This window comes from Chelonia mydas, chromosome 2 (genome assembly GCF_015237465.2).
Source record: "Chelonia mydas isolate rCheMyd1 chromosome 2, rCheMyd1.pri.v2, whole genome shotgun sequence".
NCBI lineage: Eukaryota > Metazoa > Chordata > Testudines > Cheloniidae > Chelonia > Chelonia mydas.
Genome location: NC_057850.1, coordinates 24,509,012 through 24,534,997, shown reverse-complemented (window position 1 = coordinate 24,534,997; position 25,986 = coordinate 24,509,012). Strand labels below are relative to the sequence as shown.

The window sequence follows — 25,986 nt, the reverse complement described above, 5'->3', positions numbered from 1 at the left end:
CAGCTTTCTGCCCTGATCCCCAGTGAGTCTAATGCTGGCTCTGCTTGGCGGCCCCCCTGAAACCTGCTCGTGGCCCCCAAGGGAGCCTCGGACCTCTGGTTCAGAACTGCTGACTTAAGGGACATTGGTTAGGTTTAAAATTTTAATGTATATTCTTACTTTGTTACTAACTCTTGAATACAATAATTGAAACAATAATAGAAAAATCTAATTATTTGCAATCACTTCTTTCAGTTCACCAAGGTTAGAATAGATCATTTAACTTTGGAAACATACTACTAGGGTAAGGCCCTGTGAGTTTGTACTGTGCCTGCCTGGGGCTCTGGGTGTTATGGCACTACAGATAATAGACTAGAAACTGATCTTAAACAGAGTGAAACTGACATTTTCAAGTAATTTTCACAGTATTGCCAATGCCAAATGCTCAAAAATCATGAGATTATGTAAAAATAATAGATTTTGTGTTCTTTTTATTTGCCTTCTGCCTTTTGAGCCTTTAGGATGCACTGGGGTCAGATTTTGATGCTTTTTCCACAGCCATGAGAGCTAGAAACTTCCTTTTTCTTTAAAAATGAAGGCTGAAATAATCACATATATCCACTTGACTCCAGGAGCTGAGACTTTAAGGAAAACAATCATTATCATGAGACGCATGACAAATTGAATTGGCATTAGAATTGGCAACACTAGCCTTTAAACAGAAGTAAAAACAGTTACTTTCCAGAAGGCTCTTAAACACAACACTAAAGTGGGAGTGCTGGGAGCTCTGGTGCACTTTTCTACACTGCCACTTTACAGCACTGAAACTTGCGGCGCTCGGTGGGTGTCTCTTCACACACCTGAGTGAGAAAGTTGCAGCGCTGTAAAGTGGCAGTGTAGACAAGGCCTGAGCAGTACAGATCACTCTGAATCAACGAGCTGTCCTCTTCATTATTGACAAACTTTTGTGTCAACTGCAAATTCTAGAAAGCTTAGTTGACAGTCTGAGATGTTGCTCCAAGCCCCAGCTTTAGAGATTTCTCATTCTCTTTAGAGGATCTTGAGACTCTCACATGAAAAGTTTTAAGATTGCCACAAGAGTTTTGAAGGCATCAGGATTTTTTGACATATAGCAGACCTAGAAATTTTGTGGTGTTCTTTTAAGATCTGATTGTAAGCAATATACTTCTCTAGTCCCTGTGCTTGAGGGACTGAGTTCCTGAGAAGGAGGCAAGAATGCGTTACTGGTGGAGGGGGAGAGACTGAAAGGACAGAGTCTGAACGCATGTATCCTACATATTTCCCTAAGAAAAAGGGTAATAACTATATGACCTGTAAGATACTTCCCCTCTGTCGTCTGTCCGTCCCCCCCCGCCCCTGGCAGCTGCTAATGCTCAAATTATGGGGGGGAGAAGTAGGGGTCCTAAATGAAAGGACATTTTATTTTTAGAACACAGGCCCAACTTCCTCTTTTAAACACACCAAACTCACAATCAAGTGAGTTTCAATGAAGTCACACAAATGAGGGTCATTCTTGTCAGTTGCCAGCTTGTGCAGATCAAGGAGTGACTGGTTCACATTCTTTTCCAAAACACAAATGTTGAGTGCAATGAGTTTCCAGTCCTGATGGACACACTGGGCCAGATTTTCAATAGAGCTCAGTGCCCAACCGCTCCCATTGAGCATCTCAATGAAGTAGACATTCAAAATTGCTTAGAGCCTAGCTACTCTCAATGGGAGTCTGGCCACTTCATCTTGTTCAATAACTGGCCCATTGTGGTCCATATTCTGCCCTCATTTACACCCACATGACCCTGAATATTTTTTCCATTTTACTGAAATCTCTTACTTGAATATTCGCACTGACTTCATTGAGAGACCTGGTGAGTGAAGACTACTTGTGTCAGGAGCAGGCCCTCTGGATGACTCTGATTTAATTGTGACCCCCAGGCTCAGATCCTTACCCTGATGCCCTAACTCCATGAAAGGATATAGAGTTGTAATTAAGGGAAATGTCATGGAGGGTGCTCATTGGGATCGAGGTCACTGGCTGCACTGCTCCAGACTCCTGGGCTTGCCTCACCCCCTCCGACTTCCCCCAACCACTCTAGATGGACGTGAGCACAGCCTGGCTGAGCCCAGGAGGAGGGAGGGCACCAGCAGGAGATGGGCTCCCACAGGATTACAGGGCCCCATCTAAGCGGGCCAAACACTTCCACCACAGGGAGCCACTTTGCAACCCAGCTACCATGCTGCTGGGGCTTAGCTCACGCCCAGGGGGAGAGTCAAGGACAGCAGGGAAGAGATGGGAAGTTGGAGGCAGGGACAGGAAGACGTGTTGAGATGCTTGTTCTCAATGGGAGTGAGGGGAGCCAGGATGGCTGCTCTGCAGGGGGAGGTGGGAATGGGTGTGTCAGCGGGAGAGGGTGTGTGTGTGTGTTCTGATGAGAAGTGGGATGAAGTGAGGCTGGGGGGAGGCCCAGGTGTCAAGAACAGGGTGGAGAGTCAGTGGGTGTTCTGCATGGGGAGTGGGAGACTGTCAGGGATAGGGAAGAGATAGGGTTGGTGCTCTGCATGCAGTGCAAGGGAAGCTACTGAGACTCTGCAGGGGTGCCACCTGCTCTCAGCTGGGAAGGGGGGTAGAATCATAGAATATCAGGGTTGGAAGGGACCTCAGGAGGTCATCTAGTCCAACCCCCTGCTCAAAGCAGGACCAATCCCCAACTAAATCATCCCAGCCAGGGCTTTGTCAAGCCTGACCTTAAAAACTTCAAAGGAAGGAGATTCCACCACCTCCCTAGGTAACGCATTCCAGTTCTTCCCCACCCTCCTAGTGAAAAAGTTTTTCCTAATATCCAACCTAAACCTCCCCCACTGCAACTTGAGACCATTAGTCCTCGTTCTGTCATCTGCTACCACTGAGAACAGTCTAGATCCATCCTCTTTGGAACCCCCTTTCAGGTAGTTGAAAGCAACTATCAAATCCCCCCTCATTCTTCTCTTCCGCAGACTAAACAATCCCAGTTCCCTCAGCCTCTCCTCATAAGTCATGTGTTCCAGTCCCCTAATCATTTTTGTAGCCCTCCGCTGGAGACTTCCCAATTTTTCCACATCCTTCTTGTAGCGTGGGGCCCAAAACTGGACACAGTACTCCAGATGAGGCCTCACCAATGTCGAATAGAGGGAATGATCACGTCCCTCGATATGCTGGCAATGCCCCTACTTATACAGCCCAAAATGCCGTTAAGCTTCTTGGCAACAAGGGCACACTGTTGACCCATATCCAGCTTCTCGTCTACTGTAACCTGTAGGTCCTTTTCTGCAGAACTGCTGCCTAGCCATTCGGTCCCTAGTCTGTAGCGGTGCATGGGATTCTTCCGTCCTAAGTGCAGGATCCTAACAGTTTGTGTTTCTCTTGCTAGGGCTGGCTGCATCTGGCCCCAGCCCAATTGCCCTGGTTCCTACCTTCCCCCCTGCCTCACCCTGAGCACCATGGTGGCCACTCCAGCCCTTCTGGGTCCCACTCTCACCTCCATCCCTAGCAATCACGGAGCCCCACTCAGGGTAAGTCACTGGCCCAGCCCTTGCAGCACCTGCCCATGGACAGAGGAACTTGTCAGTGGCCTGTGAAGTGGATGGAAGATTTCTGTGTGGCTGTGCGTGCAGGGAACATTGGTGAGAAGAAAGAGGGCCAAATCACTTCCTGGCTGCATCCCTGAATAAGGCAGAAGTGAGGTGGCTCTTAAAAGTAGCAAGCTCCCCTCCACCCCCCACACTTCCTTGTAATTCAAGCTCTGCAGTTGACTCCTCGCAGATAAAGCAGCATGTGGGGATGGAGGGGGCGCTCTGGAGCCTTCTCAACCATCTCACCACAGACCTTGCCTATGTGCTGGCTGGGATCAGGAATCTCTTCCTCCTGGTTGGTAGGAAGAAAACTTGCCTTCCGCCAAGAGTCCAGTGAAACTTTCCTCTTTGCACTGAATGCTGTGGGAATAAGGGTCCTGTGCCTAAGGAAGACATGGGGAGGGATGGGGGCCCTGAAAAACACCTGGTTCCATGCCATTTATTCTGGTCTCTCCTCAATGAAGGGAGCTTCCATGTGGCCTCCTTAACCATCTCTGCACAGACCTCGCCCACATGCTGGATGGGAGCCTGGTTTCTCTGTGGCCTGCTCAACTGTCTTGGCATGGACCTCGCCCGCATGCCAGAGGGGAGCTTTGCTTTTGCCTCAGGAGTCGCTTGGGGGACATTTAGTTAAACATGTTTGTAAATCCTGTTGCAAAAGGAGCCATCGTGTGGGCCATCTGGAGGCAGAGAATGCAGGAGAGATCTACTGTGGGGTGGGCCTAAGCCAAGTTTCTGAACAAAGATCTGCTCTGTCCCCAGCTGTCATTAAGGTGGGGAACAGGGGGGACTAGAAAGTCTTCTACGGAGGGGACTAAAAGCTTAGAAGAACATGCTATTACTCATTCTAGCTCCTGTTCCTCTCCCCTTGCTCTGCTCCTGAACCCCCATTGCAAACCCCCAGTGCAATGAAACTTTTGATCAATTTTACACAATACTGTCCCCCCCACACTTCCAAGTCATTGTACTTTTAGAATAGCATTAATAGTAATACTAAACAGACTTAGTAAAAATGCTTGTTTGCAATATTGTATTAATGTTCACATCATGTAAAAAATCTCAATTATACAATGAATTTAAAGTATTCTGTTCACTATTGATTTTTGTAGATTTGACTGAATGTGTGTATCTGATATATAAATTTGTAAATTTTAGATAACACGTGATCTATTAAAATGAAGACTAAAAGTGAATAAAGTATCATATGAGAAGAGTCTTGACAAGTGGATGACTCAGCTAAAATTAAAGTATATTTCCAATTCCATAATCTAAACACAGGACCCTTGCGGCAACACATCATAGGGTGATAAAATACCTGTAAAAGAACACATTCTTTTAAAGGTGCATTGGTGCCACTATTGTCAGCTTCAGTGACTCAAGCATATCTTTTTGGAGTGGAGGATTTTTTTTTCACCAGGAACTTGGTGATCTGAATTAGTTAATCATGAATCACTGAACAAGTGTCAGTAACGTTCACCTTGTTTGAAAAAACAGCTTAAAGAAAGTGTAATCTCATTTGGTTCTTCTCCCCAACCACTGTTCATAACATTAAACACTCATTCCCATCAGACCGTTTGTTCCTTGTCAACAGAAAGCACAGTCTACTCTGTGTTGTGATACATCTTGAACCAACATTTCATAGTTAAGAAAAAAATGTTTTGACTGACAAAATGGAAAACTAGGACAATTCAGGCAGCTAGTAGGACAGAGTCCTTGTCATAAACTGGGTATATGGTCTCTTTCCCTAAAGCATGTGTGGTAAGCCCTGTTCCATCGGTTGCCCTATTGGCTGGGGAAACAACAATGCATTGGATAGCCTGCAATTGTGGACTGTGTTGTAATAGATTAGTGATTTGCAACCTTTTTTCATTTGAAGACCCCTACAAAATTTCAAATGGAGATGCGACTCCCTTTGACATAGCCTACAGAGCAGAAGTTGAAAACCACTGTAATAGATCATCACACAAATTAAGAGTGGTGCTAAAAAAACAAACAAACAAACAAAAAACAGACGAGGATTGATTGGTACTGCAATATGTTATGATTTTTCTTTAAAAAGGATCCAATCTTGTTTTGTAGGCTTGTTCTATTAAATTTCTGTCATTCTGTGGCTCCTCAGTAAACTTCTAACTGGGCTATGAGACCAGGAAGTGCTGGCCAAACACTCCTAGCTGCAAGTTGTTTTCAGAACAGAAAAGATACAATAAAATAGGAAACTTTATTCAGATAAGTCTCAGAGTAGCAGCCGTGTTAGTCTGTATTCGCAAAAAGAAAAGGAGAACTTGTGGCACCTGAGAGACTAACAAATTTATTTGAGCATAAGCTTTCGTGAGCTACACGAAAGCTTATGCTCAAATAAATGTTAGTCTCTAAGGTGCCACAAGTACTCCTTTTCTTTTTATTCAGATAAGATACTCCAGTCATCTATAGCCTCTGTTACCCCTTGTGACCCAAGCAGTTAGCCAGTTCAGTGTCTTGCAGCTCATTTCCATTAGGAGGAGTTTAGGAATAAATTATTAGGGCCCTAACAAATTCACAGCCACAGGCCATGAAAAACGTGTCATGGACAGTGAAATCTGGTCTCCCACCGTGAAGTCTGGTCTTTTGGATGCTTTAACCCTATACTATACAGATTTCATGGGGGAGATTAATGTTTCTCAAATTGAGGGCTCTGACCCAAAAGGGAGTTGCAGGGGGGTTGCAAGGTTATTTTAGGGGGGCTGTGGTATTGCCATCCTTACTTCTGTGCTGCCTGGGTGGCTGGAGAGTGGTGGCTGGTGGCCGGAGACTTGTGGCTATTGGCAGGGCACACAGCTCTGAAAGTGGTGCCTTGCCATCAGCAGCGCAGAAGTAAGGGTGGCAATACCATGCTTATTTCTGTGCTGCTGGTGGTGGTGGCTCTGCCTTCAGAGCTGGGTTCCTGGGCAGCTGAAGAGCTGCAGGCTAGCTCTGAAGGCAGCGCCGCTGCCAGCAGCAGCACAGAAGTAAGAGTAGCAATACCACAAACCCCCCTACAATAACCTTGCGACCCGCCCCCCAACTCCCTTTTGAGCCAGGACCCCTAAAATTACAACACTGTGAAATTTCAGATTTAAATAGCTGAAATATTGAAATTTACAATTTTAAAAATCTTACGACTGTGAAATTGACCAAAGTGGACTGTGAATTTGGTAGGGCCCTATTGATGATGGAGTCAGGTATTTCTTTGATGGAATCCTATTTATTTACAGAGAATGTAAAAAGTATTTCTCTGAATGCACTAGGAATCAATCAAGAGGAGGCAGTTTCTTTGCTCAATATTCCAAGCCTCTTTTGCCAGCCAGCCCACACTCCACTGCAAAAGCGGTCTCTCCTAGCATCATGCTACAAGTGTGATTCTGGCTGTCTTTACCTTCTGCCTGCCTTCTTTGTCTGCTTCTGTTGTGTTCTCTTTTCACTCCGTGTGTGTGCATGCGCACGCACACACACACACAGTTCCACCAAAAACAATAAGCAGCCCCCTGCATTTCCAGTCAGCCCTCCAGTGAAACCCCTCTGTCCACAAAGCTCTTGACTAGCTTTGCATGTGCCCTGTGTTTTGGGTGGTGGCTCCTGTGTTTCAGCTATTTTATTCCAAAAGGAGCTTATTTGCTTCTTACATTTATCCTGAATGAAGAGTGGCTGTTAAGCCCATTAGCTTCAATGAGTTTTCACTGAACTCCCAGCATAATACTTCCATGTTTCTTAAAGATGCCTCTCATAAAAGAACCAGTAGCTTCACTTACCACCATCCTTCCCCCCGCCCGCAAACATCAACAAATAACAAATCTCTAATTTACATTTCCCTTCCTAGCTAGCTTCCAAAAATAACCACATGGTGGCAGACTGATTTAACACATACCTAGTAAAAACAATTTATTTGACAATTTTTTTTTTTAAAAAAGCAACTCAATGAATTGGGGAAAAGCTCACATAATATAAGTGCTCACTTGTTTAAGGTAAATAACCCCAGTGTTCTAGAACCTGCAGGTGGCTTAAAACCTGTTAGCCCTTCCTGGCTGTTTGAGTTTCCCTCTGGGGAAGATCTATTCTTCTGCTGGCCTCCTGGCAGACAGGTGCCAATCTAAAAGGCGGGTCCTAATTATGCCCCATTTCTCCTACCCATCATCCAACAAGATGGGGTACAAATACAAGTAACACCTCTTTTTAAGTAGTTTCCACATACTTAAACACTTAGCGATAACAAATTGTATGCATGGTCTGCTAAGAGCATTTTATATATTTAGCACTTTAAATTATGCACAGTGCTGTATGCTTCCTAATGAATAAAACAAGTGGTATTGCCCAGGAGCCACTTGAAAAAAAGATACCTCATAAACTAAGGAGGTTTCATAGCACAAAGGCTACAACTTCAGTTACCAACCTTAAACAGATAAATTACAATTTCAATAAATTACAATTTCATCTCTTCCTGTCGTTGCTATTTTGTGGCCAGTTATTCTGACCCTAAACTACCTTTTGACCAAATAAACAGCTGGACATTTATCATTGTTTTGCCCACCCAGACCTGGACACAAACTTGGACCATAGGCTAAAAAGAACAGACACTGGTGGATATTGTCTTAATAGCTTCGACTGACTCCATTCATTCTGAGGGTATGTCTACACATGGAGCTGGGGGTGTGACTCCCAGTTTTCATGGACATATGTGCACTAGCTCAATGAGCTAGTGTGCTAAAAAGAGTAGTGTAGTCAGGGTAGCATGAGCAGCACTGAGCAACCAGCAGTGACATGGGCTAGCCATGCCAAGTATAAACCCTCCTGAACCCTGTGGGTATGTACTTCACACAGCCGTGCTTCCATGGTTACACATAAGTATGTATGAGTATGTAGGTATTTTCCACTGAATGCATCCGATGAAGTGAGCTGTAGCTCACGAAAGCTCATGCTCAAATAAATTTGTTAGTCTCTAAGGTGCCACAAGTACTCCTTTTCTTTTTGGGAATACAGACTAACACGGCTGCTACTCTGAAACATGAGTATGTGTAAGTGAGCTTGGAATTACACCTACACTTGGAACTAGGAGTAACCAAAGAGTTGTTAACTTCTCCCTACAACTCTGGCCCAAAGTGGTGACAAAATTTACATTGTGCAAGACTATGCTGTACCACCAGATGCCACTAGCAACTAGAGTGATATTTTTATGTCTAACCAATTTATTTGAGCATAAGCTTTCGTGAGCTACAGCTCACTTCATCGGATGCATACTGTGGAAAGTGTAGAAGATCTTTTATACACACAAAGCATGAAAAATACCTTCCCCCACCCCACTCTCCTGCTGGCAATAGCTTATCTAAAGTGATCACTCTCCTCACAATGTGTATGATAATCAAGTTGGGCCATTTCCAGCACAAATCCAGGTTTTCTCCCCCCCCCCCCTCACAAACCCACTCTCCTGCTGGTAAGTGGGTTTGTGTGTGGGGTGGGGGGTGAGAAAACCTGGATTTGTGCTGGAAATGGCCCAACTTGATTATCATACACATTGTAAGGAGAGTGATCACTTTAGATAAGCTATTGCCAGCAGGAGAGTGGGGTGGGGGAAGGTATTTTTCATGCTTTGTGTGTATAAAAGATCTTCTACACTTTCCACAGTATGCATCCGATGAAGTGAGCTGTAGCTCACGAAAGCTTATGCTCAAATAAATTGGTTCGTCTCTAAGGTGCCACAAGTACTCCTTTTCTTTTTGCGAATACAGACTAACACGGCTGTTACTCTGAAACCTGTCATTTTTATGTCTAGCATACTATTCAGCCTCTAGATGTCTCTGTGCAGTATAGAGTTAAAGATGGGGAATGGTCCCTGTTTGGTAAACTAGGGAGACAAAGCTGAAACTCTAGCTTTATAGAATGCTGTTTGCTTATGGCTGTAGCTTATAGTTTTCTTTAATAAAAGAGCTGGACTGTGATTTCACATATCATGGCAGCAGCTGCTTGGCTGGCATCCCACCAAACTCCCTGCTCCTCAAACCAAAATTGTATATCCAGATTGAACAAGTCATAACCACTATCAGATAAACGTAGCTGGAGAAAAACACACCTGGGCAATTGTACAAAATTCTCAAATGTTCTAAGGAGGGCCTTACCAAATTCAGTCCATTTTGGTCAATTTCACGGTCATAGGATTTAAAAAATCATAAATTTCTTGATTTCAGATATTTAAATGTGAAATTTCATGGTGGTTTAACTGTAAGGGTCCTGACCCAAAAGGGAGTTGTGTGGAGGTGGTTGCAAGGTTATTGTAGGGGGTGGTCTTAGTACTGCCTCCCTTACTCCTGAGCTGCTGTTGGAGGTGGCACTGCCTTCAGAGCTGGGCAGCCAGAGAGCGGCAGCTGCTGGCCGGGAGCCCAGCTCTGAAGGCAGTGCCCTGCCAACAGCAGCGCAGAAGTAAGGGTGGCATGGTAGTGTATCACCATCCTTACTTCCACGCTGCTGCTGGCAGGGTGCTGCTTCAGAGCTAGGTTCCTAGCCAGCAGCCACTGGTCTCTGGCCACCCACTTCTAAAGGGAGTGCAGAAGTAAGGGTGGCAATACCACGACCCCCCCCCCCAATAATATTGTGACCCTCCCCCGACACACAGAGGTGGATTAAGGTTTCCTGGGGCTGTGGGCCAGAGCAAGTGGGAGGCCCACCCCATCCCTTCTGCTTGGGGCCCTGCCCCCATTCCCCACTTCTGTTTGCACCCCTGCCCAGTCCCACCCCTTTCTGACCTTTCCCCAGGGCCTGTCCCTGTTTCTCCCAGGGTGCCCCCCTTTCCACCACCCCCACTGCAGCCCCACCACCCCTTTTGCTCCTTTCTGCCTCCCCCAACTATGGGCCCAAGACCAGAGATGCTTTGTCCCCATGTCACGGCTCCAGGGCTACAGTGGGGAGTAAGAGCTCCTCCAGTCCCAGGCCAGCAGTGGAAGTCTGAGTGACAGGACTTCCTCTGCCACCCCCCCCCCACTTCTGTGGGGGACCAGGGTTGGGGTGCTGGGGCTTCTCCCGCCCGGCACTTCTGCCAGAGAGCAGGTCAGGCACAAGGGCTTGCTCTGGTGGGGATGGGCACCTCTGGGGAGGAGGTGGGTCTGCCCCCAACCGGCTTCTGCTGCGGAGGGGGTCTAGGGCTGTTGGGAGAGGGGGGGGGCTTCCCTCATCCCACAGCTGCAAATGGGGTCAGAGGCCACTGGGGAAGGGGGGGCTTCCCCCATTCTGTGGCTGCTGCCAGGGACGGAGGCCACTGGCGAGGGGTTTCCGCTGCCCAGCACTGCTGCCGCAGAGCAGGGTCAGGGCGCAGGGGCTTCCCCCGCCCTGGCAGCCGGGGCCCCTCGGCATATGCCCCATCTGCCCAGTGGCTAATCCACTACTGCCCCTGCAATATCCTTTTGGGTCGGGACCTCCAGTTTGAGAAACATTGGTCTCTCCCGTGAAATCTGTATACTGTAGGGTAAAAGTACACAAGACCACATTTCACAAGGAAGGCCAGATTTCATGGTCCATGACGTGTTTTTCACGGCTGTGAATTTGGTAGGGCCCTAGTTCTAAGGCATCTTCCCCCATATTTAACAGACTGCTTTCTGATGTTTCTGTTGACTTCCTTGACTTTCTGGATTTGGGAGATCATTTAATGCAGAGTGGTATGAAGACATGAGTGGAAGAAACAAGTGGCATAATTGGCAGATCAAAGGGAGAGTGGAAACGTTTGGACACAGTTGTTTGAAGGCAAGGCTAAGTAGTAATTTAAACTTGGTCTATGGGTAAGGGGAGTCCAGTGGAATGCTTCAAAGAGCAAAGTAACCATCTTATAAACAGGCCAGGAATATATGGCTGCTGCATTTTGGATGGACAGAGGGGTAAAAATATGAATATCAGGAAAACGAGTGATGAGGAGGTCACAGTAGTCAAGATAATCGACATGGCATGGACTGTGTGTCATTCATCAACATGGGAAGGAGGACAGAGTTTGTTTTGTAATAAAATGTCAGATACGAGCAGTCACTTCAGAAAATGTCCGCAAAACATGATTTTTACATGATATATTATGTCTGAGTCACATTATTAATTAGAAATAATTTACTATAAGGTTAGAATAGGTTTCTATAATGTTGCTTCATTAAAAATCCTTTACCTTGATCAGTGAATATGGACTGGATTAACCAAATTGGTTAATTTTTGCACACTTAAAGGTGTAGCTTTCTTCTTCATTGGAAAAGCTTTCCATCTACTTTGCAAAGCAGTCAATAGCAGTGAAATCATATTTATGGCATACTGAGTTTTAAGAAGTTGTCTCTATCAGGTTTATCCCCACTAAACCATTATTTTTTCTAATCTATTAATAGATTAAACACATTTTTCCTGTCAGTTAATCTACCTAATGATATTCACAACAATATAAACACTCTGTGAAGCATGCAGTCATGTTAATATGAAAATAGCATGTAATCAGCTGACAATCTGCCTCTAAGGGTATGTCTACACTACGGAATAAGGTCGAATTTATAGAAGTCGGTTTTTTAGAAATCGGTTTTATATATTCGAGTGTGTGTGTCCCCACAGAAGTGCATTAAGTGCATTAACTCGGCGGAGTGCTTCCACAGTACCGAGGCTAGAGTCGACTTCCGGAGCGTTGCACTGTGGGTAGCTATCCCACAGTTCCCGCAGTCTCCGCTGCCCATTGGAATTCTGGGTTGAGATCCCAATGCCTGATGGGGCTAAAACATTGTCGCGGGTGGTTCTGGGTACATATCGTCAGTCCCCCCTTCCCTCCCTCCCTCCGTGAAAGCAAGGGCAGACAATCGTTTTGCGCCTTTCTTCCTGAGTTACCTGTGCGGACGCCATACCACCGCAAGCATGGAGCCCGCTCAGGTAACCGTCACCGTATGTCTCCTGGGTGCTGGCAGATGCGGTACGGCATTGCTACACAGTAGCAGCAACCCATTGCCTTCTGGCAGCAGACGGTGCAGTATGACTGGTAGCCGTCCTCATCATGTCCGAGGTGCTCCTGGCCACGTCGGCTGGGAGCACCTGGGCAGACATGGGCGCAGGGACTAAATTTGGAGTGACTTTACCAGGTCATTCTCTTTAGTCCTGCAGTCAGTCCTATTGAACCGTCTTATGGTGAGCAGGCAGGCAATACGGATTGCTAGCAGTCGTACTGTACCATCTTCTGCCGGGCAGGCAAGAGATGACGATGGCTAGCAGTCATATTGCACCATCTTCTGCTAGGCAGGCAAGAGATGAGGATGGCTAGCAGTCGTACTGTACCATCTTCTGCCGAGCAGCCATGAGATGTGGATGGCATGCAGTCCTTCTGCACCGTCTGCTGCCAGCCAAAGATGTAAAAGATAGATGGAGTGGATCAAAACAAGAAATAGACCAGACTTGTTTTGTACTCATTTGCCTCCTCCCCCATCTAGGGGACTAATTTCTCTAGGTCACACTGCAGTCACTCACAGAGAAGGTGCAGCGAGGTAAATCTAGCCATGTATCAATCAGAGGCCAGGCTAACCTCCTTGTTCCAATAAGAACAATAATTTAGGTGCACCATTTCTTATTGGAACCCTCCGTGAAGTCCTGCCTGAAATACTCCTTGATGTAAAGCCACCCCCTTTGTTGATTTTAGCTCCCTGAAGCCAACCCTGTAAGCCGTGTCGTCAGTCGCCCCTCCCTCCGTCAGAGCAACGGCAGACAATCATTCCGCGCCTTTTTTCTGTGCGGATGCCATACCAAGGCAAGCATGGAGGCCGCTCAGCTCACTTTGGCAATTAGGAGCACATTAAACACCACACGCATTATCCAGCAGTATATGCAGCACCAGAACCTGGCAAAGCGATACCGGGCGAGGAGGCGACGTCAGCGCGGTCACGTGAGTGATCAGGACATGGACACAGATTTCTCTGAAAGCATGGGCCCTGACAATGCATGCATCATGGTGCTAATGGGGCAGGTTCATGCTGTGGAACGCCGATTCTGGGCTCAGGAAACAAGCACAGACTGGTGGGACCGCATAGTGTTGCAGGCCTGGGACGATTCCCAGTGGCTGCGAAACTTTCGCATGCGTAAGGGCACTTTCATGGAACTTTGTGACTTGCTTTCCCCTGCCCTGAAGCGCATGAATACCAAGATGAGAGCAGCCCTCACAGTTGAGAAGCGAGTGGCAATAGCCCTGTGGAAGCTTGCAAAGCCAGACAGCTACCGGTCAGTTGGGAATCAATTTGGAGTGGGCAAATCTACTGTTGGGGCTGCTGTGATGCAAGTAGCCCACGCAATCAAAGATCTGCTGATATCAAGGGTAGTGACCCTGGGAAATGTGCAGGTCATAGTGGATGGCTTTGCTGCAATGGGATTCCCTAACTGTGGTGGGGCCATAGACGGAACCCATATCCCTATCTTGACACCGGAGCACCAAGCCGGCGAGTACATAAACCGCAAGGGGTACTTTTCAATAGTGCTGCAAGCTCTGGTGGATCACAAGGGACGTTTCACCAACATCAACGTGGGATGGCCGGGAAAGGTACATGACGCTCGCATCTTCAGGAACTCTGGTCTGTTTCAAAAGCTGCAAGAAGGGACTTTATTCCCAGACCAGAAAATAACTGTTGGGGATGTTGAAATGCCTATATGTATCCTTGGGGACCCAGCCTACCCCTTAATGCCATGGCTCATGAAGCCGTACACAGGCAGCCTGGACAGTAGTCAGGAGCTGTTCAACTACAGGCTGAGCAAGTGCAGAATGGTGGTAGAATGTGCATTTGGACGTTTAAAGGCGTGCTGGTGCAGTTTACTGACTCGCTTAGACCTCAGGGAAACCAATATTCCCACTGTTATTACTGCTTGCTGTGTGCTCCACAATATCTGTGAGAGTAAGGGGGAGACGTTTATGGCGGGGTGGGAGGTTGAGGCAAATCGCCTGGCTGCTGGTTACGCGCAGCCAGACACCAGGGCGGTTAGAAGAGCACAGGAGGGCGCGGTACGCATCAGAGAGGCTTTGAAAACCAGTTTCATGACTGGCCAGGCTACGGTGTGAAAGTTCTGTTTGTTTCTCCTTGATGAAACCCCCCGCCCTTGGTTCACTCTACTTCCCTGTAAGCTAACCACCCTCTCCTCCTCCCTTCGATCACCGCTTGCAGAGGCAATAAAGTCATTGTTGCTTCACATTCATGCATTCTTTATTCATCCATCACACAAATAGGGGGATGACTACCAAGGTAGCCCCGGAGGGGTGGTGGAGGAGGGAAGGAAAATGCCACACAGCACTTTAAAAGTTTACAACTTTAAAATTTATTGAATGACAGCCTTCTTTTTTTTGGGCAATCCTCTGTGGCGGAGTGGCTGGTTGGCTGGTGGCCCCCCACCACGTTCTTGGGCGTCTGGGTGTGGAGGCTATGGAACTTGGGGAGGAGGGCGGTTGGTTACACAGGGGCTGTAGTGGCAGTCTGTGCTCCAGCTGCCTTTGCTGCAGCTCATCCATACACTGGAGCATACTGGTTTGGTCCTCCAGCAGCCTCAGCATTGAATCCTGCCTCCTCTCATCACGCTGCCGCCACATTCGAGCTTCAGCCCTCTCTTCAGCCCGCCACTTACTCTCTTCAGCCCGTCACCTCTCCTCCCGGTCATTTTGTGCTTTCCTGCACTCTGACATTATTTGCCTCCACGCATTCGTCTGTGCTCTGTCAGCGTGGGAGGACAGCATGAGCTCGGAGAACATTTCATCTCGAGTGCGTTTTTTTTTTCTTTCTAATCTTCACTAGCCTCTGGGAAGGAGAAGATCCTGTGATCATTGAAACACATGCAGCTGGTGGAGGAAAAAAAAAGGGACAGCGGTATTTAAAAAGACACATTTTATAAAACACTGGCTACACTCTTTCAGGGTAAACCTTGCTGTTAACATTACATACATAGCACATGTGCTTTTGTTACAAGGTCGCATTTTGCCTCCCCCCACAGCGTGGCTACCCCCTCAACCCTCCCCCTCCCCGTGGCTAACAGCGGGGAACATTTCTGTTCAGCCGCAGGCAAACAGCCCAGCAGGAATGCGCTCCTCTGAGTGTCCCCTGAAGAAAAGCACCCTATTTCAACCAGGTGACGATGGATTAGATCTCACTCTCCTGAGGATAACACAGAGAGATAAAGAACGGATGTTGTTTGAACGCCAGCAAACATACACTGCAATGCTTTGTTGTACAATGATTCCCGAGTACGTGTTACTGGCCTGGAGTGGTAAAGTGTCCTACCATGAAGGACGCAATAAGTCTGCCCTCCCCAGAAACCTTTTGCAAAGGCTTTGGGAGTATATCCAGGAGAGCCGCGAATGCCAGGGCAAAGTAATCCTTTCACATGCTTGCTTTTAAACCATGTATAGTATTTTAAAAGGTACACTCACCGGAAGTCCCTTCTCCGCCTGCAGGGTCCAGGAGGCAGCCTTGGGTGGGTTCGGGGGGTACTGGCTCCAGGTCCAGGGTGAGAAACAGTTCCTGGCTGTCGGGAAAACCGGTTTCTCCGCTTGCTTGCTGTGAGCTATCTACAACCTCATCATCATCATCATCTTCTTCGTCCCCAAAACCTGCTTCCGTATTGCCTCCATCTCCATTGAAGGAGTCAAACAACACGGCTGGGGTAGTGGTGGCTGAACCCCCTAAAATGGCATGCAGCTCATCATAGAAGCGGCATGTTTGGGGCTCTGACCCGGAGCGGCCGTTCGCCTCTCTGGTTTTCTGGTAGGCTTGCCTCAGCTCCTTCAGTTTCACGCGGCACTGCTTCGGGTCCCTGTTATGGCCTCTGTCCTTCATGCCCTGGGAGATTTTGACAAAGGTTTTGGCATTTCGAAAACTGGAACGGAGTTCTGATAGCACGGATTCCTCTCCCCGTACAGCGATCAGATCCCGTACCTCCCGTTCGGTCCATGCTGGAGCTCTCTTGCGATTCTGAGACTCCATCATGGTCACCTCTGCTGATGAGCTCTGCATGGTCACCTGCAGCTTGCCACGCTGGCCAAACAGGAAATGAGATTCAAAAGTTTGCGGTTCTTTTCCTGTCTACCTGGCCAGTGCATCTGAGTTGAGAGTGCTGTCCAGAGCGGTCAAAATGGAGCACTCTGGGATAGCTCCCGGAGGCCAATACCGTCAAATTGTGTCCACAGTACCCCAAATTCGACCCGGCAAGGCCGATTTAAGCGCTAATCCACTTGTCAGGGGTGGAGTACGGAAATCGATTTTAAGAGCCCTTTAAGTCGAAATAAAGGGCTTCATCGTGTGGACGGGTGCAGGTTTACATCGATTTAATGCTGCTAAATTCGACCTAAAGTCCTAGTGTAGACCAGGGCTAAAAGTTCAAGAGCATCCGTATAAAACATACAGAGTCTATATCTGTGTATGTGTATCTCTATGTCCTGCAATTTTGGATCCGCATGTAGTATCTTGCCACTTTTCTGAAATTAATCACCACTTGCAGCCTGTGAGAAAATTAAGTATCATATAATACTAACTAATTGGTAATATAAAAAGAAGTACATGCCTTGCTAATATACATAATTGTCTGTTTTACGGATAACACTCATCGCTACACAGCTAAGGATCAAACTATCTTTCCTGTCAAAGCTTTATTTCAATCAGAGCTCAGATACTATTATGGTGATGGGTGAAGTATAAGAATTTAAATAAATAAGACCCCAATTCTAACTTTGCAAAAGGTAGAACAAATCAGCACAAGATTTAAACTGTCATCTGCTATTGATGAACTTTGCAAGAATTTTGATCTTATACAGTATATTTTAGAGACAGGGAAGTTTAAAATAAGCAGTTTCTCTGTTTGAAAGTTTCTTAACTTTTCCTGTGGTTTGTCACATGTCTCAAACAGCTTAGCCTAGAAACCTGATGTGTTCCATTCTTTTAATTATATAAGCACTGATGTGTCTGACTAGTTTGGACTTGTTTAGTGGGAAAACTATATTGTCTTAACAATGTTTTGAAGGTTACAACAAATGAACACCAATAAATGCAATCTGTCCATGGGAAAAGGTATTATATTTAGTATGAAATGAGGGGAGAGTTGGCAATACCTGGCCAGACCCCTGGCACTTGAAAAATTAGCCAGCTATGAGACAACAATAGGTGACTGTATTCTTTGCAAATAAGTGTGTGTGTGTATGTAAAATAAATATATATAAAAAATCAAAAATATACTTAATTTTTATCTGTGCTAAAATAAAAGTAAAGCTGAAAAGCCACAAATCTGGTTTATATTTTTCTATCTCCCTCGATGAGGGAGGAACCAGGTATTTTAAAATCTGAGGTCCACATAATACTTGCTCTCGTGGAAAAAGAGGAGAGGAAAAACTAAAATGGTTTAAAATCCCTCACCCTATTTATCTGATGCCTTTTCTCTCTAAAGAGCTCCCCCATCCTTTCCATTAAATAATCAATACCTTAATGGTTTGTTCTGTCATTGTCCTTATGTAGTTCTAGTCATCCAATCAGGGAAAGAGAAACAATATTATGTGACTCACATGACTAATCACATAGCAGAAATGACAAATACATGAATATTTGTAACCATCTCTTTGTGAGAAAGTCACAGACTAACAAATGTTTGCAAAAAGGTCTTCCTTGAACAGTATTTAAAACAGGTTGCTCTACTTATCACACCATTCCCATCCATTGCACTTTCTGCCACAGTGCCACCCGTAGATCTCCATCTGTTCTATGTGCCTGAAACATGTCTTCATCATTCTGAGCTTTCCCCAAGACAGAGTGTATGTATGGTTTCAGAGTAACAGCCGTGTTAGTGTGTATTCGCAAAAAGAAAAGCAGTACTTGTGGCACCTTAGAGACTAACCAATTTATGTATGCTCACTCATGCCAACCCCGAGAGCTGATGGTGAAAGTAGAGTGCAAAGCAGTATCCACTACTGCCTGTGTGAAAATAACCCCCGTCTTTGATAGGTGATACTCAAGTTTTTATTCACAAAGTTTGCTTCTTAATTAGTGTTCTGAGTTCCTCGTTTGCATGACGAAGCTAGTTCGTTAATCCCAGAGTCACAATTTACCTGCTTAAACATTTACCCTTTTAGAATGTTGAGGAAATGATACAAATGCATAATACTGGAATATATATTTAGTGGGAAGCACTCTAACATGATACCCTCAGACCTTTCCCATCCATGCAGTAATGTTCTATAAATAGTGTAAGAAACTTCAATTTCAACATGTGTAACAAGTGATAAATTGGATGTCAGGTGTACCCGCACAAAAATGCAACTCCATAATCTTTAGATAATTCTGAACAGAAAATGACATTCTCCTAGATTTCTAAGTTAAAAAAAAAGTCAGCCAAATTCACATTTTATTCAGAAATGCTCTGTAATTTAAACTATGTAACATTCTTTTGAAATATGCTTTAGCTCAACCACAAGATATGGTTTTGATGTAGGAATTACTGGCTGAAATTCTTTGTTATGCAGGAGGTCAGACTAGATGATCAAAATGGTTCACTATGGCCTTAAAGTCTATGAATTCATGAAAATGTAAGAAACCAAAATATACACTGGCCAGTTCATCCTCCTGAAGTGGGCTGGAATAAAAAGGAATATCATCATGTAACTAAAGAGCATTCAGCTGAAATTTGTATAGAGTATTTACATACGAAGCAGTGTCAGGCTTGGTGAAATTCCCAAAGTCATGTCTCCCTCTGGAGCAGGGACACTACTGGGTGAGTGTAGGGTTGCCAGCCGTCTGGTTTTCGACCGGGACGCCTGTTTGAAAACGGACCCTGGCGGCTCCAGTCAGCAGAAGTTAAAAGTCCAGTTGGCGGCGCAGCGGGGCTAAGAGAGGCTCCCTGCCTGCCCTGGCTCTGCACAGCTCCCTGGAAGTGGCCGGCATGTCCGGCCCCTAGGCGCCGGAACAACCAGAAAAGCTCAGTGTGCTGCCCCTCCCCCCAGCGCCGGCTCTGCAGCTCCCATTGGCTGGGAACCACGGCCAATGGGAGCTACGTGGGTGACGCCTGCAGGCATGGGCAGCGCACACAGTGCAGAGCCACCTGGCTGTGCCTCTGCCTAGGGACCGGACATGCCGACCGCTTCTGGGAGCAGCGTGGAGCCAGGGCAGCCAGGTAGCCTGCCTTAGCCCCCTGCACCACCGACTGGGAGCCGCCTGAGGTAAGCGCCACCCAGCCGGAGCCCACACCCCAAACCCTCTGCTCCAGGTCAGAACCTCATCTCTCATCCAAACTCCCCCCCAGAGCCCGCACCCCCTTCTGCACTCCAAACCCCTTGGCCCCAGCCCCACCCCAGAGCCCGCACCCCCAGCTGGAGCCCTCACCACCTCCCAACCCACAGCCCAGTGAAAATGAGTGAGGGTGTGAGAGAGCGAGCGACAGAGTGTGGGGCGCAGGGGCAGGGCAAGGGTGTTCCTTTTTGTGCAATTAGAAAGTTGGCAACCCTAGGTGAGTGGGGTGAAAGCAGATTCTGCAAGATGTACTATAGGTGCACTTGAAATCTGTCTCCCATGTGGGAAGTTTCTGGGTTTTTTTCTGTACTTGTTGGAATTTAGCACCCCCTTTTGACTGGGTATGCAAAGAACTGGGAGTGGGGAGCTGTTTCTGATGAATACCCTACTTAGAGTTTGCCTAACAGGTGACCAGGAATACAAAGTGCTAGAGATAAGGGGCAGTTCAAATTATAGGCTGGAGTGCTTAGAATTTGGACTTAGATTCCTCTTTGTAACTACCCAAGGATAGCTGCCAAGGTACATTCTGTGCAACCTGAGAGGCATTGTACTTCGGCCAGGAACCAGGTACTGCAGCAGACTAGCACAATTCTGCACACTTGGCTGGGTTTCTGCTTTCTAGTGCTCCCTCACCAAAGACCCCTATACTGAGCAAGGGAAAAAGCCCCAGAAGGAAAAGTCTAGGGTGATTTAGGAGGAGGATCACACTGGGAGCTCTGCACTCAGTACGAGGGGTCAAGGCAAAATTAGAGGAGTAGGGCAGGGAATTTGGTTCTAAAGGATGTCTATATATTCTTCTCTCTTTTCCCCCTCCCTCCTCCCCACCCCCTTATTTTTAGTTGCTGTAGACAAAGAAATGCAGGAAGGGAAAACTCTGTATGGAGAGTGAGGACAGGAACAGCTGGAGTTTTCCTTGCAAGAGGGTGGGGTGCAGGGGAGGGTGTGTTAGCTGTATCCTGAGTCCTCAGAGCACCTCTCCTGTTGCTCGGTAGCTTAGGCTGCACTCTGCCGTCTCAAAGGTCGCTTGTGATAAACATAGGGTCTCCCCCCTCCGCCCTCAAACCTTGTCTGCTACGACTTTCGCTGTGACATTCAGTCTTTTCCATGCTGGAGGAAGCAGTTGTGAGCAATGTGATAGACAGAGGGGGACGCTGCTGTCTTGGCTGGACCTGCTGCTGCAACCACGTGTCTCTCTCTCTCGCTGGCTGTGACACAGTAGCAAGGAAATTGGTGGGATCTTTCTTTATCTCCACAAAGGAAAGGTGACCTGCACAATCAAGGTAAGCGAAAGTGAGGCGTGGATCTTCTGTTAGGAACCAGCAGACGGGGAAGTCAGTCTCTCAGAAAGGCTTTTTGCAAAGGGAAGCTGAGCAGAAAGCGTGTGTCCTTTGAGCTGTCAAAAACAAATTGTATGCAGGAATTTAAAAGCGCAGCTCTTCTCTTTTGAGAAGCCAGACAAGTAGCCATGCAACGATGTGCTGCAAAATAAAAATCACCCTTGCAGCTTTGCAGCGCTGGGAAACGCAATCAAAGTAACCGATCGATGGGACTTAATTAAAACGGAGCAGACCCTGCAGGAGACTAGAACTGGACTGAAATGTTCCCTTTGTGCGATGCAGATTAAGGATATGTTTAGTTACTGGGTTTGCGGGGAAGGAAGGGGATTTTAATAAGGTTGCGGGGGGGGGGGGGAGGTTGGGATGTATTTATGTTGTCATTTAACCTAGCCTAGTTGTCATTTAACGAGCATATTAAACCAGCCCAGTCATCCAGTGCTGAGAGCAGCAGCCTCCCTTAGCCCTCTTGTATGTCCCTGGCAGGCTGGCCGCGATGGAGGAGGACATGGGCAGCATGCAGCAGAAGGCTGCTGAGCTGGAGCACATGGCCGAAGTCTTGCTCACTGGGGAGCAGTTACGGTAGGAGATGGCTCCTTCCTCCCGCACAAGCATTACTGCAGACTCTAAAAGGGGAAACTCCTTTGCTCCTGTACTTAAGGAAATTGCTGTTAAACGGCCAGCTAAAGGGCCAGGTTTTTTTTTTTTTACTTCACAGTGGTGTAAATCTGGATTAACTCCGTTTAAATCAATGGCTCAAATTTTGTTCTCGGTTGCACAGGTGCAACCCTGTAGGGTCTGATTCTGGTTTCCCACTGGTGTGAAGCAGAAGTAGCTCCACTGATGTCAATGGTGTGAACCTGATGTAAGTGATAGCAGAATCAGAACCGCAACCTCTGTGAATTTGTGTGCCTCACCCTCTCAAAACCCAAATTATCCGTGCACACATATCTCTTCCAGACCTGCTAAAGCACACACGTTTGGGAAAGAAGGGTTCTTGTGTGTGCTTCAATTAGACTCTTAAAAACTCCTGCTTTCAGCCTGTCACAGCTGCTCTGCTCTGCTGTTTCAGCTAGGAATTGGGCTATATGTAAATAGTATTGCAGGCCTGGCTGGGGTAATGAGTTATATCATCCTTGCAATATTTACTGAGACTGCTACAGTCCAGGGGCAGCTTTCTGTTCTGTTTAGGGACTTCTAATTTGGTCATAGCTGTACTATCTGAGGACGCAGGGGAAGGTGACAGCAGGTCAGCAAAGAGGTTTTAAAAGGCAAAACCAGAAGAGGAATAATTAAAAAATAGATTTTAATAGATTTCTGGTCCAGCTCTTCAAATATGATTGGCACTATAAAAATGATTAAGTTAGATGGATAGAATAAACCTCTATTAAGATCCAGGTTTTTTTAGTCTCTTAGATCCAAAGTCTTTCTGCATTATTCCAACACAGTCTTTTTTTATTAAGGTTTTTTTACTTTTGAATCTGTTGACCAAATTCCTATGCATTACACAGAGCAATAAAGAAGAAAATTTAAAGCTTCCAAATTCTCACTGTTAACATAACTTGTGATTGAGGAAATATAGAAGATTGTATGATAGTGGTATAATCAGAAAGAGGTAATAGCAGTGTTTGCCAGAAGTTTTCTTAAATTATTTGCTGAAAATTTGAAAATGCTGGTTTAATATTTTTCATTCATAATTTTGAAAATGTTGCTTGATCTGGGAGCTGTTAAGATGAGAACCAAAGTTTCTTGATTTCATCTCAATAGAAGTCAAATATTCAGACTAACAAAGTTACATATTTTAAAATACAAACTGATCTTAATAGTATGTGCCATTGGCAGTTAAACTAAGAAAATAATTAGTGCTAAAGCAGAACGTTTAGGAATCCTCTTCAGTTTTAAAATGCTAGTTCAGAAGACATTTTCATAGCTAGTAGGTTTTTTTGGGGGGGTTACTTATGCTGGCCAGATTCTCAGCTGGTTTAAATTGGTGTAGTTCCCGAGTCAGTGAAGCAGTGCTGATTTGCATCAGATGACGATCAGGCCCTTGGGTTTTGGTTCTTATTCTAAACTGGTATGTATAAATTTTCTTAGCAATTAGCTTAGGAATCTTAGCTTCAGCTGTTGGGGCCAAGTTTTTAAAGGTACGTTAAAGTGCTTAAAGAGGTCAGTGCTTAAAGAGACAGATAGGCAATAGGCTCCGTTGAAAATGCCACTAGGCACCCCTCTGCACCTAAATACGTCTAAAAATCTGACCCTTGGAGACTCACCTCACCACTGCTGCAGAAGTTGTAGTGGGGTCAGCCACCTCCCATGCACCCATTATGGCCAGGAGTGCTGCTGTGGTGCCCTGCCAATAGGGTTGCCAACTTTCTACTCACACAAAACCGAACACCCTTGCTCTGCCCCCGCTCACTCCATCCCCCCTCTCCTTCTGTTGCTCGCTCTCCCCACCCTCACTCACTTGCTCATTTTCACTGGGCTGGCTCAGGGGGCTGGGGTGTGGGAGGGGGTGTGGGCTCCAGCTGGGGGTGTGGGCTCTGGGATGGGGCCAGAAATGAGGCATTCAGAGTGCGAGAGGGAGCTCCAGGCTGAGGCAGTGGGTTGGGATGCAAGAGGGGTGAGGGCTCCTGCTGGGGGTACAGGCTGTGGGCTGGGGGTGCAGGTTCTGGGGTGTGGCCAGAAATGAGGGGTTCAGGGTATGGGAGGAGGCTCCAGGCTGGGATAAGGAGTTGGGGTGCAGGGGGTTGGGTGCTCTGGCTGGGGGTACAGGCTCTGAGGTGGGGCCGGGGATGAGGGGTTTGGGGTGCAGGAGGGGGCTCCAGAATGGGGGGTGGAGCTGAGGTGTTCGGAGTATGGGAGGGGGCTCTGGGTTGAGGCAGGGAGTTGGGGTGTGGGAGGGGGTATGGGCTGTGGGTGCAGATTCCAGGGTGTGGGCAGAAATGAGGGGTTCAGGGTGGGGGAGGGGGCTCTGGGATGGGGCAGGGGGTTGGGGTGCAGGGGGGTGGGGGCTCTAGCGGGGGTGCGGTCTTTGGGGTGGGGCTGGGGATAAGGGGTTTGGGGTGCAGGAGGGTGCTCTGGGATGGGATCAACGGGTTCAGAGAGCGGGAGGGGAGATCAGGGCTGGGGCAGGGGGTTGGGATGTGGGGGGGCTAAGGGGTGCACACTCCAGGCGGCGCTTACCCCAGGCGGCTCCCGGAAGCAGCAGCATGTCCCTCCTACAGCCAGGCCAGGCCCCCTCTGCAGGCACCACCCCCGCAGCTCCCATTAGCTGTGGTTCCCAGGCAGTGGGAGCTGCGGGGGCGGCACTTGGGGACTTTACACACTGCTCCTGCCCCGGCTGCCCCTATGTGTAGAAGCTGGAGTGGGGACATGCTGCTTTTTCCCTGGAGCCACGGAGCACCGAGGCTAGCAGGGAACCTGCCAGCCCTGCTGTGCGGTGCTGCCAACCAGATAATCAACGGCCCGGTCAGTGGAGCTGACCGGAGCCCCAGAATCTCTTTTCGACCGGGTGTTCCAGACAAAAACTGGACACCTGGTCACCCTACCTGCCAATGATTTTCCCCTCAAAGGGCTTCTTAAATAAACACTGCACAGGCTTTTGTTGTCCATTCACCACCATTTCTCAGGGGTCCAAGTTTATTTACATAAATAATGCTCCAAAATAAAACTCAGTCCCAAGACACAGTCCACCGGTTTTACCTTCTTGTCATGTCACTCCGGGGCTTTTCCTCCCTTTCGTGTCTGTAGGGAAACCCCACAATACAGGTCTTTCTGCAAAAGCCTGCTTGCTCCCAGCATGCTCCAGTTCACACTACTACTCCCAGGCCTTCCTGCCTGGGGCCATTCTTGCTTTGGTAGGCCACTCCCAGGCCAAAGCCTCAGGTTTCTGGCTCTGGATTCCAAGCCCCCAGATATCAGGGTCTTCCCTCCAGAAGCCTTTCTGACTTCCTGCAGATTCCTGAACTTCCCTCCTGCTGACTTGAGGTCCTTTTGCTCCCTGCAGCATCTGGATGAGGCTCATTCTGTAATCAGGGCTGGCTTACCCGCAGGTTCTCCAGTCCATGGGGCAAGCCATCCTGCTGTAGTAATAATATGTTACTTATTTTTCATGATGCTGTCCAGAGAAAATAAAGACAGTCTGTACCCCTATAAATCAATGGGGATCCACATGGATGGAAGGATCCACTCTTGTGAATCTGATTGCAGGATTGGGGCCTAGGTTTATCTCTGAATTTGTATCCCCCTCTGATACAGATATTTGTGTCTTATTTTTTCATTGTTTAGAATCTTCTGGGCAACAGAATAGGTTTGTTAGCTGCACATTTTGTTTCAGAAAATAAGGGCCTCTAATATATGGTAGCAAACGGGGTCGTAGACAAGTTTTGGCCAATGGTATATTTGTGGTTTCCTTTTCTTTTCCCATCTAAGAGAAGTATATAAATATTAATGCTAAATAAATAACTTGCCTGATTGACTCAAAGAGGAAGATATTACAATAAAGGTATTATAAGTGCGTATAGGACAGACAAACTGATGCTAGAAAATTACTATACACACATATTCTGAAGAAACATACTGTACTCAGTTCTTACTGATGCTTACAAATGTTACATAAGACCTTAAAGGGGGTGATTTAGTGAATGGTGATTATGTGGGTAAATGTGTATGATTAAGTGCCACATACTTCAGGATGACTGCCAATATTCCCTTTAATTTTTCCCATTCATGTGCGGAATTAATTTTGCTATGTGCACCAATATGCAGATGACATGTGGCAGGGGTGGGGCTGAGGGGCTTGGAGTGTGGAAGGG

At 47.0% G+C, this 25,986-nt stretch overlaps 1 protein-coding gene across 5 annotated transcripts in view; it reads left to right on the top strand.

The window, feature by feature from the left end:
- Window positions 1–25,986, top strand: part of DEPTOR (DEP domain containing MTOR interacting protein) — a 142,435-nt gene that overhangs the window by 3,706 nt on the left and 112,743 nt on the right. The window contains exons 2-3 of one of the 5 annotated variants that reach the window (XM_043539143.1): window positions 20,858–21,118; window positions 21,659–21,754. In XM_043539143.1, the coding sequence (XP_043395078.1) occupies window positions 21,669–21,754 (86 nt within the window). In that variant the 5' untranslated portion in view covers window positions 20,858–21,118; window positions 21,659–21,668. The other 4 variants (XM_043539145.1, XM_043539144.1, XM_007063397.4 and 1 more) reach the window with 4 other exon arrangements.